This window comes from Dendropsophus ebraccatus, chromosome 9 (genome assembly GCF_027789765.1).
Source record: "Dendropsophus ebraccatus isolate aDenEbr1 chromosome 9, aDenEbr1.pat, whole genome shotgun sequence".
Taxonomy (NCBI): domain Eukaryota; kingdom Metazoa; phylum Chordata; class Amphibia; order Anura; family Hylidae; genus Dendropsophus; species Dendropsophus ebraccatus.
Genome location: NC_091462.1, coordinates 12117907 through 12133037, shown reverse-complemented (window position 1 = coordinate 12133037; position 15131 = coordinate 12117907). Strand labels below are relative to the sequence as shown.

At 46.3% G+C, this 15131-nt stretch overlaps 1 protein-coding gene across 4 annotated transcripts in view; it reads left to right on the top strand.

Moving 5' to 3' along the window:
- Positions 1-15131, top strand: part of SPEG (striated muscle enriched protein kinase) — a 153147-nt gene that overhangs the window by 111376 nt on the left and 26640 nt on the right. For all 4 annotated transcript variants that reach the window (XM_069982548.1, XM_069982547.1, XM_069982550.1 and 1 more), the window contains 10 exons: positions 731-937; positions 1033-1156; positions 2341-2513; positions 2834-2946; positions 3031-3199; positions 4259-4352; positions 4630-4830; positions 5720-5780; positions 9436-9513; positions 10160-10332. In XM_069982548.1, coding sequence (XP_069838649.1) covers positions 731-937; positions 1033-1156; positions 2341-2513; positions 2834-2946; positions 3031-3199; positions 4259-4352; positions 4630-4830; positions 5720-5780; positions 9436-9513; positions 10160-10332 — 1393 coding nt within the window. The remainder of the gene's footprint in view (positions 1-730; positions 938-1032; positions 1157-2340; positions 2514-2833; positions 2947-3030; positions 3200-4258; positions 4353-4629; positions 4831-5719; positions 5781-9435; positions 9514-10159; positions 10333-15131) is intronic.

Here is a 15131-nt window from a genome sequence, read left to right as displayed (position 1 = left end):
GTGTCCAGCCATGTGCGTGGTGTCATGGTAGATGTCAAATGACTCCTGGTGACAGTATCCCCTATACTACGTCCTTTTCTATACGTGATCTGGGGGTGGTCACCTATGACCTCCCTAATTTCTGGGTCAAGGGTGAGTACTCCCCAGTGTTTGTGTATGATTTCCCTTACTTGTTGGGCTTCCGCATCAAAAGTACCTATGATGCGAATGGGTTCCCTAATGTTAGATTTGGGTTTTGGGGTGAGGAGATCCCCCCTCTCTTTATTCTTAGCTATTTGGAAAGCTGATCTCAATGTGTGGTCTGGGTAACCCCTCATTCTAAACCTGTGTCTCAAGTCCCTGGCTTGAGTAAAGAAGTCAGTTTCATTCGAGCAGTTTCTTCTCAGGCGAAGATATTGGCCCTTGGGTATCCCCCGTTTTAAAGGGGTTGGGTGACAACTCTCCCACCTGAGAAGACTGTTCGTGGCTGTATCTTTTCTATAAATGGTGGTTTCAAGGTACCCCCGTTCTGTCTTCGAGACCCTAACATCCAGGAATGTGATAGATTCAGTTTGGGTTTCATATGTAAATGCTAGGCCAATATGGTTCCTGTTCAGGGATATCATAAAGTCATCAAAGTCAGTTTTGGAGCCTGACCACAGAATAAAGATGTCATCAATAAATCTTGACCACATTAAAGGCCTCAACCACCTGGTATCTCTAAAAGATGTGTCTGTTGTTGTCTCCACAGATCCGGCTCAGATCACTTACTCGTTGCAGCAGCAGGCCGTGGGCTCTGTCCAGTGGACGGTCATTGCCAGCAACCTGAAGGAAACAGCCTATATTGTCAGGTCACTGACTAAAGGTTTCCAATACCAATTCCGTGTGGTCACATACTCTGCAACATCACACAGCAAACCCTCCCTGCCCAGTGACATTGTTGGGCTTGTAGACCGAGGTGAGTCCTGGGACGGTCGGTGACACATACAGTGATGGGTTCAGGTGCCCACTGTTGGGATGACCAATCCTCTTACACGTGACTTGCTATTACAGGTCCCTACCTGCAGGAGGCTCCAGTCATCACAGATCGCCCTGAGCTCCTCTACATGGTGGAAAACCAACTATTATGTGCCACTGTGACGCTGAACCATGTGAATGCCGTAGTCACCTGGAGGAGGTAACAACCTGTGCCCAGTCCTCGCTGCAGCCAGGCATTGACAAGGCAGACACTTTTTTCCAGTTTTGGGGAGGATACTTGTTCTCCTTATGGAGATCCAGTTCATGTTTGCAATGCATTCTGGGAATATATGCAAATTAGCTCTCTCTGAATGAAGAAAACTGCCTCTCCAGCTAACCTCTATAGGTATAGCTACCCAAGCCAAGTTTATGGCATCTCACCCAGCTTACCAGACCCCTAACCCAGAAACAGCACAGCCTATTGATGATTGTCTCTGGATTGGCTGGTATTCCTGGTCGTGTTTTAGGGTTTGTCAAAGGGTCAGACATTGACTTTCTGGGTAGCTGCCTGTAGGGGGCACTAAAGATACAGTGTTCTTTCTTCTGGAGGAGACCTGGAGTCTCAGGCTGACTTGGAGAGGAACTATTTTCTGGTATCTCTTTACTAGGGGAGTTAGTATTACAGTGCAACTGTATCCCGACCTCTTTGCTGATCAGTTCTAACAGGCAGGAACAGGTTTTTCACGTCTTGAGACTGATATAGGCTTACAGGGAAGCCATGAGACTTTACCGGCAGCTTCTTAGGATGCTTCTACACCGGAAAATCCTTCAGTTATCTCTTCTGTTCTCCCCGTTCACATGAGCCGAAATGTGTGTTCTCTATGGGGGGAAGGGTGGAAGGGTAAAGGGCCTATTACACGGGTCGTTTAGAGGAGCAAACGAGCGCTCTCAGCGCTCGTTTGCTCCTGGTTCCCCGCTCGCTGCCGCTGCTATTCAACGCGGCTGCAGCGAGCGGGTGAGTGCGGGAGGGGCGGCGGGGGGCTGCCCGGGTGATCGCTGATCGTCCGGGCAGCCCATAGGATACAGCAGCGTCTGCTGCCGATGCTCCTATTCAACGGAGCGACGGCAGCAGACTGCTGCTATATCAGTCGCTTGTTTAAGGAATACGGACGATAATCGTTCCGTGGAATAGGGCCTTAAGCCACAGCCAGACTGCTCTAGTGGCGGCTTACCCTTCTGAGAACACAAGGGTTGGGCAGATAAGATCCCTCTGTTGGTAGTCAGTTAGTAAGAGCCATACACCTTATACTCTTGGCTGAATCCAGCAAGTATAAAGTGTATAGCGGCCTTTACAGCTTATCTATGCGTTCATACATTATTATAAACACAAGTCCTTCTCTCTAGAGCAGGCACAATTCTGCGCAGTGTGAATGGCGTGTGTGAGATGAGTATGCCGGATGACGACCAGCACTCACTCACCATCTTCAGTCCCAAGAAGTCGGATCTCGGACAATTGGTCTTTGAAGCCAGGAACAAGTATGGAGTGGACAAATGCACCATCAGCATAGAGATGGCAGGTACGAGAGACTGGAGGCGGCCATGTACTATAAGCCATAGACTTTGCTGTGATCTGCACCAAACAGGTCTGTAAATCTATGTGTCTCCAAGGCTGCATTTGGTCGGGGAACGATGGAAAGTAGCATGACTGCAGGGTCTGACTACACTAGGTTTTTCTGTAGTCTGTAACCATGGCTACACAGAATGTTTTTTTTTTAACTATGCACCATATGTGGATTTGGGGAAGGTTTGGGGCATGACTGAATAATATTGGGAGGTCTGCAACCGCTTAGGCCATAACTACAGCATGTTCTGCAATCCCATGTGTCCTCCTCCTCAGAGTCACCTCGCTTTGAGTCCATCATGGAAGACATCGAGATCAAGGCTGGAGAAACAGCTCGCTTTGTAGTTGTCGTAGATGGAAAACCAGTGCCGGATATAATGTGGTACAAGGTGCGTCCATGTCTCCCTCCCCCACCCTCCATGCCCTGCTCATTGGTCTGTATCTCCCGTTGATCATTGGTTCCTCCTCTTCAGGACGGAGAGCTCCTGGCGGAGAGCGGACACTTTAATTTTGTGTATGATGATGCGGAGTGCTCCCTGGTCATCCTGAACGCTGCACCGGAGGACTCGGGGGTCTACACCTGTACGGCCCGCAACCTGGCAGGAGAAGTGTCATGTAAGGCTGAGCTGCAGGTGTGCAGAGGTAAGATACTGCTTCTCTGCTCTAGAAATACTCCTATAATCTAGGTAATTCAGGGGGTATAAAAGCAGGGTCCACACTCCGGACCCTCATCTATGAGTAGCCACCATGTCCATGGTTTACATCAGGGATCCCGGATTGACATCCCATTCATTTTACAGTGTAATGCTTCTTTTGTCCTGTGGGGGCACTGTAGGGAAAGCTTACCAGTTCCAGTTGCCAGTTCCAACATGCTATGGGGGAGATTTACCAAACCTGGTCAAAAGTGAAACTGGCTCAGTTGCCCCTAGCAACCAATCAGATTCCACCTTTCATTTTCCAAAGAGTCTGTTAGGAATTAAAAGTGGAATCTGATTGGTTGCTAGGGGCAACTGAGCCAGTTTCACTTTAGGGTGCCTTCACACCTACGACTCGAAGCAAAAAACTCGCTGCGAGTTTCTGCTACGAGCCGAGGTCCTAGAAGGCCCCTATCACTACATACAAGCAGTGGTCTGAAAGACCTCTGCGTGTATATAATGCAGCCGCCCCCTTAACCCCTTTGGGTCCCGCACCGCTGTCTCCATACATTACCTGGCTTTGGCTGCACGGGGTCCCGGGGTCCTGCTCTGCCGCCCAGCCAATCAATGGCTGCGGCTGGGCAACACACTGATTGGCTGGGCGGCAGAGCAAGACGCCGGGACAGGTAATGTATGGAGACAGCGGTGCGGGAGCCGAAGGGGTTGAGGGGGCGGCTGCATTACATACACGCAGCGGTCTTTCAGACCACTGCTTGTATGTAGTGATAGGGGCCTTCCAGGACCTCGGCTCGTAGCAGAAACTCGCAGCGAGTAATTTGCTGCGAGTCGGTATGTGTGAAGGAACCCTTACAACACGTTTGATAAATCTCCCCCTATATGTATATAAAGACGATGGTGGAGTAGACAGGGACTCCCTGCGTATCTGCCCCCCTTGGGCTCCGGGGTAGGCCCTGAAATGTGGCCCTGTAAGTTGTCACCCGGCCAAATATAAATGAAAAGCAAGTGCTATGCCACTTTAAGGATCAAATTATTTTTTTTTACACAGAGGAACCAGGAGTTGGATCGGCACTAGATGAATCTGATGGGCTGATATCTCGCCGACTTTCTGACTACTACACCATTCACAAGGAGATTGGAAGGTAAGTGTCCGTATTCATACTAGTGTCTCTGTATCACATAGAGATGCATTATAGACTATTACAATGTGTCTCCATTCAGTTCCATTAGTAATGATTCATGTCTAGAATTGCCATAATGGTGCCCTAGACAGCAGCCTACTCTGCCTGCCACTCAAAGCAGCCACCAGATATGTACAATATATACAAATCTAGCAAGAACTTGCTACCACACCCTACTGGCCCTATCTTAGTGTATATGACTATATTCTGTTATATTCTTTATTTCTTATCCTCACAGGGGAGCCTTCTCCTATGTACGACACGTGGTGGAGAAGGACAGCGGACAGGATTTTGCTGCAAAGTTTATTTCATTTAGAGGAGCGTCCAGGGAGAGGGCGCGGAGGGAGACGAGTATCCTCTCCCAGCTCAGTCACGAGAGGATCATCTACTTCCACGAGGTGTTTGAGAAGAGGAGCGCGCTGATCATCATCATGGAGCTGTATCCTCCGCTCTCTGTATATAGTCACTCAGGGACAGGGGGGGGGGCGGTTAGGGCAGATGATACCATAGGGAGGAGTATACAGAGTGATGCATGGACAGAAGCAGCTGGGGCAGTTATTATGGGCCCTAAGGGTATGTTCACACTGAGCAAAACGGGCGGAGTCCCCCGGTCTCAATGTCCAGTAGCCCATCTATGGGATAGCGTGCGCTCCTCCGCAGCCGCCAATCTCCACTTAAAGAAGTGACATGTCACTTCTTTGGGCGGAGAGCGGCGGCTGCGGAGGAGTGGGCGCTCTTCCATTTAGATGCCATGACACACTGAGGCAGGTGTAATTTCGAGAATGACGCCTATTTTACTCAGTGTCAACATACCCTAAGGAGAGCTACCCACCCTGCATATACATGTTACAGGCTATGGGGACTCTTCCTGCCATTGTATATTGCCACAATTGGTGGCCATCAGCACCACTCTGTATACATCTCCACCAATCGGCATATTATATGAACCCAGACAATGTGCTTCAGTCCCTTATACTCAGGAAGAGAGATGAGACGAAAGTTTGTGCTCGCATAAACCTGAACGATTTGCATTTGACTCCCGGTGGCTGGAGAAGGTGGAAAACCTGACACTGATACAACCATAGGCCGAATGCTTTATCTATGTTTTCCAGACAGTCTTAGGGCTGCATCTAACTTCCCCAGCCAGGCGGAATCAAATGCCAAACCTGAACTTTCACTAGGTTCCCTAATCTCTACAGAGCAACCCTTGTTATGGGAGTATCAAGAATGTTCTTAGAAAAGCCATAGCAGTAAGTGGGTATATTGAGTCAGATTATACTGTCCTTCCCCTAAACTCCATACAAGATTTATTCCTTGACAGTCTGCAGCTGTTCCAAAGAGGAACTTCTAGACAGAATGGTCCGTAAACCTACAGTATGTGAATCAGAGGTAAGAAGATGCAGATCAAGACTATAACTACTATAATACTGCTCCTATATACAAGAATATAACTACTATAATACTGCCCCCTATATACAAGAATATAACTACTATAATACGAACTGGAGAGAATGGAACGGCTGCACATCCCATCTATGGCTGATACTAATGCCGCCAGGCCTATATTAAAAATCAACACCAGAGTGTCTGTATATGAATTGATCAAACCATATTGCCCCGTGTACCACCGCGCAGGTCCTCTGGTCCACACGGGTCCCTACGCTAACTCCACACCGTGTCGGTCAGCGACCGCCAACCCCGCAAAGCGTGCACGTGCAGGGAAGGGAGGCCATGGAACGGCCCTGCAACCCCAATGTCACGGGACCAGACCCAAAAAGCCCCACCAAAAACCCAGCCAGCACCACCGGCGGGGAAGGCTGCCCCCAAACGACACAAGTATGGATATGGTATTACACTTACCATTGCTGCTCTCACAGAATGGGGAAGACATAGGGTCCAGACATGTGAGCACAGACATATCCTGCTTATTTTGGTCATGTGGGTCTTATAAAGGAGTGCTAGCTGTTCAGAGAGGGAGAATTGCAAAACACGAACTGGAGAGAATGGAACGGCTGCACATCCCATCTATGGCTGATACTAATGCCGCCAGGCCTATATTAAAAATCAACACCAGAGTGTCTGTATATGAATTGATCAAACCATATTGCCCCGTGTACCACCGCGCAGGTCCTCTGGTCCACACGGGTCCCTACGCTAACTCCACACCGTGTCGGTCAGCGACCGCCAACCCCGCAAAGCGTGCACGTGCAGGGAAGGGAGGCCATGGAACGGCCCTGCAACCCCAATGTCACAGGACCAGACCCAAAAAGCCCCACCAAAAACCCAGCCAGCACCACCGGCGGGGAAGGCTGCCCCCAAACGACACAAGTATGGATATGGTATTACACTTACCATTGCTGCTCTCACAGAATGGGGAAGACATAGGGTCCAGACATGTGAGCACAGACATATCCTGCTTATTTTGGTCATGTGGGTCTTATAAAGGAGTGCTAGCTGTTCAGAGAGGGAGAATTGCAAAACACGAACTGGAGAGAATGGAACGGCTGCACATCCCATCTATGGCTGATACTAATGCCGCCAGGCCTATATTAAAAATCAACACCAGAGTGTCTGTATATGAATTGATCAAACCATATTGCCCCGTGTACCACCGCGCAGGTCCTCTGGTCCACACGGGTCCCTGCGCTAACTCCACACCGTGTCGGTCAGCGACCGCCAACCCCGCAAAGCGTGCACGTGCAGGGAAGGGAGGCCATGGAACGGCCCTGCAACCCCAATGTCACAGGACCAGACCCAAAAAGCCCCACCAAAAACCCAGCCAGCACCACCGGCGGGGAAGGCTGCCCCCAAACGACACAAGTATGGATATGGTATTACACTTACCATTGCTGCTCTCACAGAATGGGGAAGACATAGGGTCCAGACATGTGAGCACAGACATATCCTGCTTATTTTGGTCATGTGGGTCTTATAAAGGAGTGCTAGCTGTTCAGAGAGGGAGAATTGCAAAACACGAACTGGAGAGAATGGAACGGCTGCACATCCCATCTATGGCTGATACTAATGCCGCCAGGCCTATATTAAAAATCAACACCAGAGTGTCTGTATATGAATTGATCAAACCATATTGCCCCGTGTACCACCGCGCAGGTCCTCTGGTCCACACGGGTCCCTACGCTAACTCCACACCGTGTCGGTCAGCGACCGCCAACCCCGCAAAGCGTGCACGTGCAGGGAAGGGAGGCCATGGAACGGCCCTGCAACCCCAATGTCACAGGACCAGACCCAAAAAGCCCCACCAAAAACCCAGCCAGCACCACCGGCGGGGAAGGCTGCCCCCAAACGACACAAGTATGGATATGGTATTACACTTACCATTGCTGCTCTCACAGAATGGGGAAGACATAGGGTCCAGACATGTGAGCACAGACATATCCTGCTTATTTTGGTCATGTGGGTCTTATAAAGGAGTGCTAGCTGTTCAGAGAGGGAGAATTGCAAAACACGAACTGGAGAGAATGGAACGGCTGCACATCCCATCTATGGCTGATACTAATGCCGCCAGGCCTATATTAAAAATCAACACCAGAGTGTCTGTATATGAATTGATCAAACCATATTGCCCCGTGTACCACCGCGCAGGTCCTCTGGTCCACACGGGTCCCTACGCTAACTCCACACCGTGTCGGTCAGCGACCGCCAACCCCGCAAAGCGTGCACGTGCAGGGAAGGGAGGCCATGGAACGGCCCTGCAACCCCAATGTCACAGGACCAGACCCAAAAAGCCCCACCAAAAACCCAGCCAGCACCACCGGCGGGGAAGGCTGCCCCCAAACGACACAAGTATGGATATGGTATTACACTTACCATTGCTGCTCTCACAGAATGGGGAAGACATAGGGTCCAGACATGTGAGCACAGACATATCCTGCTTATTTTGGTCATGTGGGTCTTATAAAGGAGTGCTAGCTGTTCAGAGAGGGAGAATTGCAAAACACGAACTGGAGAGAATGGAACGGCTGCACATCCCATCTATGGCTGATACTAATGCCGCCAGGCCTATATTAAAAATCAACACCAGAGTGTCTGTATATGAATTGATCAAACCATATTGCCCCGTGTACCACCGCGCAGGTCCTCTAACTACTATAATACTGCCCCCTATATACAGGAATATAACTACTATAATACTGCTCCTATATACAAGAATATAACTACTATAATACTGCCCCCTATATACAAGAATATAACTACTATAATACTGCTCCTGTATACAAGAATATACCTACTATAATACTGCCTCCTATATACAAGAATATAACTACAATAATACTGCTTCTATATACAAGAATATAACTACTATAATACTGCTCCTATATACAAGAATATAACTACTATAATACTGCCCCCTATATACAAGAATATAACTACTATAATACTGCCCCCTATATACAAGAATATAACTACTATAATACTGCCCCCTATATACAAGAATATAACTACTATAATACTGCCCCCTATATACAGGAATATAGCTACTATAATACTGCTCCTGTATACAAGAATATACCTACTATAATACTGCTCCTATATACAAGAATATAACTACTATAATACTGCTCCTATATACAGGGATATAACTACTATAATACTGCCCCCTATATACAAGAATATAACTACTATAATACTGCCCCCTATATACAAGAATATAACTACTATAATAGTGCTCCTATATACAGGGATATAACTACTATAATACTGCTCCTATATACAGGAATATAACTACTATAATACTGCTCCTATATACAAGAATATAACTACTATATTACTGCTCCCTATATACAGGAATATAACTACTATAATACTGCTCCTATATACAAGAATATAACTACTATAATACTGCTCCTATATACAGGAATATAACTACTATAATACTGCTCCTATATACAGGAATATAACTACTATAATACTCCCCCCCTATATACAAGAATATAGCTACTATAATACTGCCTGTGTGGACAGTAGGAATACCCCTTTACATTCTACACCTATATAACATTTGTATTGATCTCTGTTTCTCTAGATTCGTTCCTTTGTACGTCAGATCCTGGAAGGTTTAGATTATTTGCACCATAAGAATATTCTACATTTGGATATTAAGGTGAGTTTTGTGGCTTTGTCGGAGGGTAAATCCATGACCATGGGAGGATTATCCCCCCCCCCCCCTGCAGTATTATGGGGGTGTAATATAATTTTCCTGAGTTACTTCCTTTGTCTTTTTAGAACCAAGTAAATCCACCAGGGCTGCAATAAAATCCGCAGGAGTCAGTGTAGATGTGTCCTGCAGACATGACTGTGGATGACTAAATAGCTGCAGTATAAACAACCTATGTGTATTGGGCCCCCCTCCATCTATATGGCTGGGTTCACACTACGTATATTTCAGTCAGTATTGTGGTCCTCATATTGCAACCAAAACCAGGAGTGGATTAAATACACAGAAAGGATCTGTCCACACAATGTTGTAATTGAGTGGATGGCCGCCATTCAATGGCAAATATTTGCTTTTATTTTATATTGAAATAATGGCCGTTATTTACTGTTATATGGCGGCCATCCACTCAATTTCACCATTGTGTGAACAGAGCCTTTCTGTGTTTTTAATCCACTCCTGGTTTTGGTTGCAATATGAGGACCACAATACTTACTGAAATATACGTAGTGTGTTAGAGTGTACATCACTAAAATACACAGAAATGTAACTTATCTACACTGAATGTAAAACATTGATTTTATTGTGTCCACAGCCAGAGAACATTTTAATGGCCGACATGATCAGTGATCAGATTCGGATATGTGACTTTGGGAATGCTCAGGAGCTGAATGCTGAAGAACCACAGTACTGCAAATATGGGACCCCGGAATTTGTGGCACCTGAAATTGTGAACCAGATGCCCGTCTCTCCAGTCACCGATATATGGTACTACCCCTATATACAAGAATATAACTACTTTAAGGCCATGTTCATTCACAGTATGAGACCGGCCGTTCCGTGACCCGGCCGCGTCACGGAATGGCCGGACTCTGAAAAGATCAACCTGGCCAGTACAGCAGTACCGGCTGAGTGATCTTTAGGGTTGCAGAGTCCTGATGCGGGCGCATCCATGCGCGCCCGCATCAGAACTCCCCACTGCACACTATGGAGCATGCAGCCGGAGCCGCTCCCTCCATAGTGTGCACTGACATGGTTTTTTCGGCTGCAGAAAACTGACATGTCAGTTTTCTATGGCGTCGCGAGAGATCCCTGCCGAAGCGTATACTATGGGGGAGATTTATCAAACATGGTGTAACGTGAAACTGGCTCAGTTGCCCCTAGCAACCAATCAGATTCCACCTTTCATTTTCCAAAGAGTCTGTGAGGAATGAAAGGTGGAATCTGATTGGTTGCTAGGGGCAACTGAGCCAGTTTCACGTTACACCATGTTTTATAAATAAATAACTAATGTAATACTGTTCCTATATACAAAAATATGACTATTATAATACTGCCCCCTATATACAAGAATATAACTACTATAATACTGCTCCTATATACAAGAATATAACTACTATAATATGCACAAGCCAAAAAGACAGAAATGGCTGCACATTGCACCCATGGCTGACACGAAAGCTTATTCAGCTACATTTAAAACCAACATCAGAAGTTAGTATATAATTTGGCCAAACCATATTGCCTCATGTACCACGTGCAGGTCTTCTGATACACATGAGTCCCTAACCAAACATCATCACTGTGCCGGTCAGCGACCACAATCCCCGCAAAACGTGCGCAAGCAGAGAAGAGGGGCCACGGAATGGCCCTGCAACCCCATTGTCACAGGACCAGACCCAAAAGGGCAACCCAATGGGGTTGCAGGGCCATTCCGTGGCCCCTCTTCTCTGCTTGCGCACGTTTTGCGGGGATTGTGGTGGCTGACCGGCACAGTGATGATGTTTGGTTAGGGACTCATGTGTATCAGAAGACCTGCACGTGGTACATGAGGCAATATGGTTTGGCCAAATTATATACTAACTTCTGATGTTGGTTTTAAATGTAGCTGAACAAGCTTTCGTGTCAGCCATGGGTGCGATGTGCAGCCATTTCTGTCTTTTTGGCTTGTGCATATTTTATGTATTCTGTCCCTTTTTTCATTGTGGCTAGCACTCGTGCTGTGTAAGACCCATGTGATCCAAATTAGCAGGAAGCACCTGTGTACATAAGGGGAGGATCTCCTAGTATTCTCCCATTCTACCTGCAGAGGAATGGAGAGAGGTAAGAGCTTGTTCACACTTGTGTTGCTTGGCGTCCACTTTTTCCGCCGGTGGCGCCTGCGGGGTTTGGGGTGCCCTTTTGGGTCTGGTCCTGTGACAATGGGGTTGCAGGGCCATTCCGTGGCCCCTCTTCTCTGCTTGCGCACGTTTTGCGGGGATTGTGGTGGCTGACCGGCACAGTGATGATGTTTGGTTAGGGACTCATGTGTATCAGAAGACCTGCACGTGGTACATGAGGCAATATGGTTTGGCCAAATTATATACTAACTTCTGATGTTGGTTTTAAATGTAGCTGAACAAGCTTTCGTGTCAGCCATGGGTGCGATGTGCAGCCATTTCTGTCTTTTTGGCTTCTGCATATAACTACTATAATACTGCTCCTATATACAGGAATATAACTACTATAATACTGCTCCTATATACAGGAATATAACTACTATAATACTGCTCCTATATACAAAAATATGACTACTATAATACTGCCCCCTATATACAAGAATATAACTACTATAATACTGCCTCCTATATACAGGAATATATCTACTATAATACTGCTCCTATATACAAGAATATAACTACTATAATACTGCTCCTATATACAATAATATAACTACTATAATACTGCTCCTATATACAAAAATATACTATAATACTGCCCCCTATATACAGGAATATAACTACTATAATACGGTTCAGGGAAGAAAAAGAGTGCTGCACCTCACACCTATGGCTGATACTAGTACCTCTCGGCTGCATAAAAAACATCAGAACTCTGTATGTGAATTGATCAAGCCACACTGCCCCATGTACCGCGTGCAGGTATCTGATACACATGGGTCCCTACACCAAGTCCACACTGTGCCAGTCAGCGACCACCACCCCCGCAGGCGTGCACAGTCAGGGAAGGGAGGCCATGGAACGGCCCTGAAACCCCCATGCCACAGGACCAGACCCAAAAATGCCACACCAAAACCCAGCCAGCACCACCGGCGGAGGAAGCTGCCCCCAAACAGCACAAGTCTGGATAAGGTATAACTGCTATAATACTGCTCCTATATACAAGAATATAACTACTATAATACTGCTCCTATATACAGGAATATAACTACTATAATACTGCTCCTATATACAGGAATATAACTACTATAATACTGCTCCTATATACAGGAATATAACTACTATAATACTGCTCCTATATACAGGAATATAACTACTATAATACTGCCCCTATATACAAGAATATAACTACTATAATACTGCTCCCTATATACAGGAATATAACTACTATAATTATGCAATGGAGAAGAAGGAATCCGCACTCACCGGTCAGTAGAAAAGGAAGGTTTAATAATCCAAACACCAGAGGCTGAGGCTGGGAGGGGGAAGGTCTTACGCAGGTGAGCTCCTTACAGCAACAATTGTTTCTCGCCTGCTCGGCGCTTCGTCTGGCCAGACGAAGCGCCGAGCAGGCGAGAAACAATTGTTGCTGTAAGGAGCTCACCTGCGTAAGACCTTCCCCCTCCCAGCCTCAGCCTCTGGTGTTTGGATTATTAAACCTTCCTTTTCTACTGACCGGTGAGTGCGGATTCCTTCTTCTCCATTGCATATTTATACTCATCTTCTCAGTCTCCAGCACCCCGGCATACAAAGTTTATCCCACACTTACTGCTTACTGCATTTAACTGCCCTCGGTTCCATTCAAGTGGAGTTATCAGCTGGTGCCGTCTGAATCCTTCTCACCCTACTATAACTACTATAATACTGCTCCTATATACAGGAATATAACTACTATAATACCGCTCCTATATACAAGAATATAACTACTATAATACTGCTCCCTATATACAATAATATAACTACTATAATGAACAAGGATCAAGAAACAGAGTCTCGCACTCACCGGACTGAAGATGCAAGTGGTTTATTTCCGATACATCAGAGTAGGCTAGGCGGGGAGAGGGGAGATGGTGAAGCAGGTGTGTTCAGCAGGAGCAACAAAATGTTTCACGCCTACAGAGGCGCTTCGTCTCCTAGCCCGACGAAGCGCCTCTGTAGGCGTGAAACATTTTGTTGCTCCTGCTGAACACACCTGCTTCACCATCTCCCCTCTCCCCGCCTAGCCTACTCTGATATATCGGAAATAAACCACTTGCATCTTCAGTCCGGTGAGTGCGAGACTCTGTTTCTTGATCCTTGTTCATTTATCCTGCCTTTTTTGTCTCTGCACCGCCGCTCCACGGTTTGGATACAGTCTGTGTGCTATATACTCCAGTCCCGGGTTTCCCACATTGGGTGTACCTTGTAGTTAGTGCCGGCCGGAACTCTCACCATACGTATAACTACTATAATACTGCCCCTATATACAGGGATATAACTACTATAATACTGCTCCTATATACAGGAATATAACTACTATAATACTGCCTCTATATACAGGAATATAACTACTATAATACTGCTCCTATATACAGGAATATAACTACTATAATACTGCTCCTATATACAGGAATATAACTACTATAATACTGTTCCTATATACAGGAATATAACTACTATAATACTGCCCCTATATACAAGAATATAACTACTATAATACTGCCCCCTATATACAGGAATATAACTACTATAATACTGCCTCCTATATACAAGAATATAACTACTATAATACTGCTCCTATAAACAAAAATATTACTACTATAATACTGCTCCTAAATTCAAGAATAGAACTACTACAATACTGCCCCCTATATACAAGTATATAACTACTGTAATACTGCTCCTATATACAGGAATATAACTACTATAATACTGCTCCTATATACATGAATATAACTACTATAATACTGCTCCTATATACAGGAATAGAACTACTATAATACTGCTCCTATATACAGGAATAGAACTACTACAATACTGCTCCTATATACAAGAATAGAACTACTATAAACAGGGGCGGTCTTGGCATTTCTGGGGCCCCAAGCGAAGTTATGTCTGGGCCCCCCCCTTGACACGAGTTCCAAAACAATAGACCGCTGTGTGTTGCCCCCAGTAGTATATACCCCTTGTGCGCTACCGCCAGTAATATATACTCCTTCTGTGCTCCCCCCAATAGTATATACCCCTTGTGTCCTGCCCCCAGTAGTATATACCCCTTGTTTGCTTCCCCCAGTAGTATATAGACCCCTGTGTGTTCCCCCAGTTATATATAGCCCCCCGTGTGCTTCCCCAGAAGTATATAGACCTCCTGTGTGCTGCCCCAGTTGTATATAGACCCCCTGTGTGCTGCCCCCAGTTGTATATACCCCTTGTGTGCTCCCCCATTAGTATATAGCCCCCCTGTGTGCTCCCTCAGTGGTATTTAGCCCCCCTGTGTGCTCTCCCACTTGGATATAGACCTCCTGTGTGCTCCCCCACTTGGATATAGACCCCTGTGTGCCCCACCAGTAGTATATAGAGCCCTGTGTG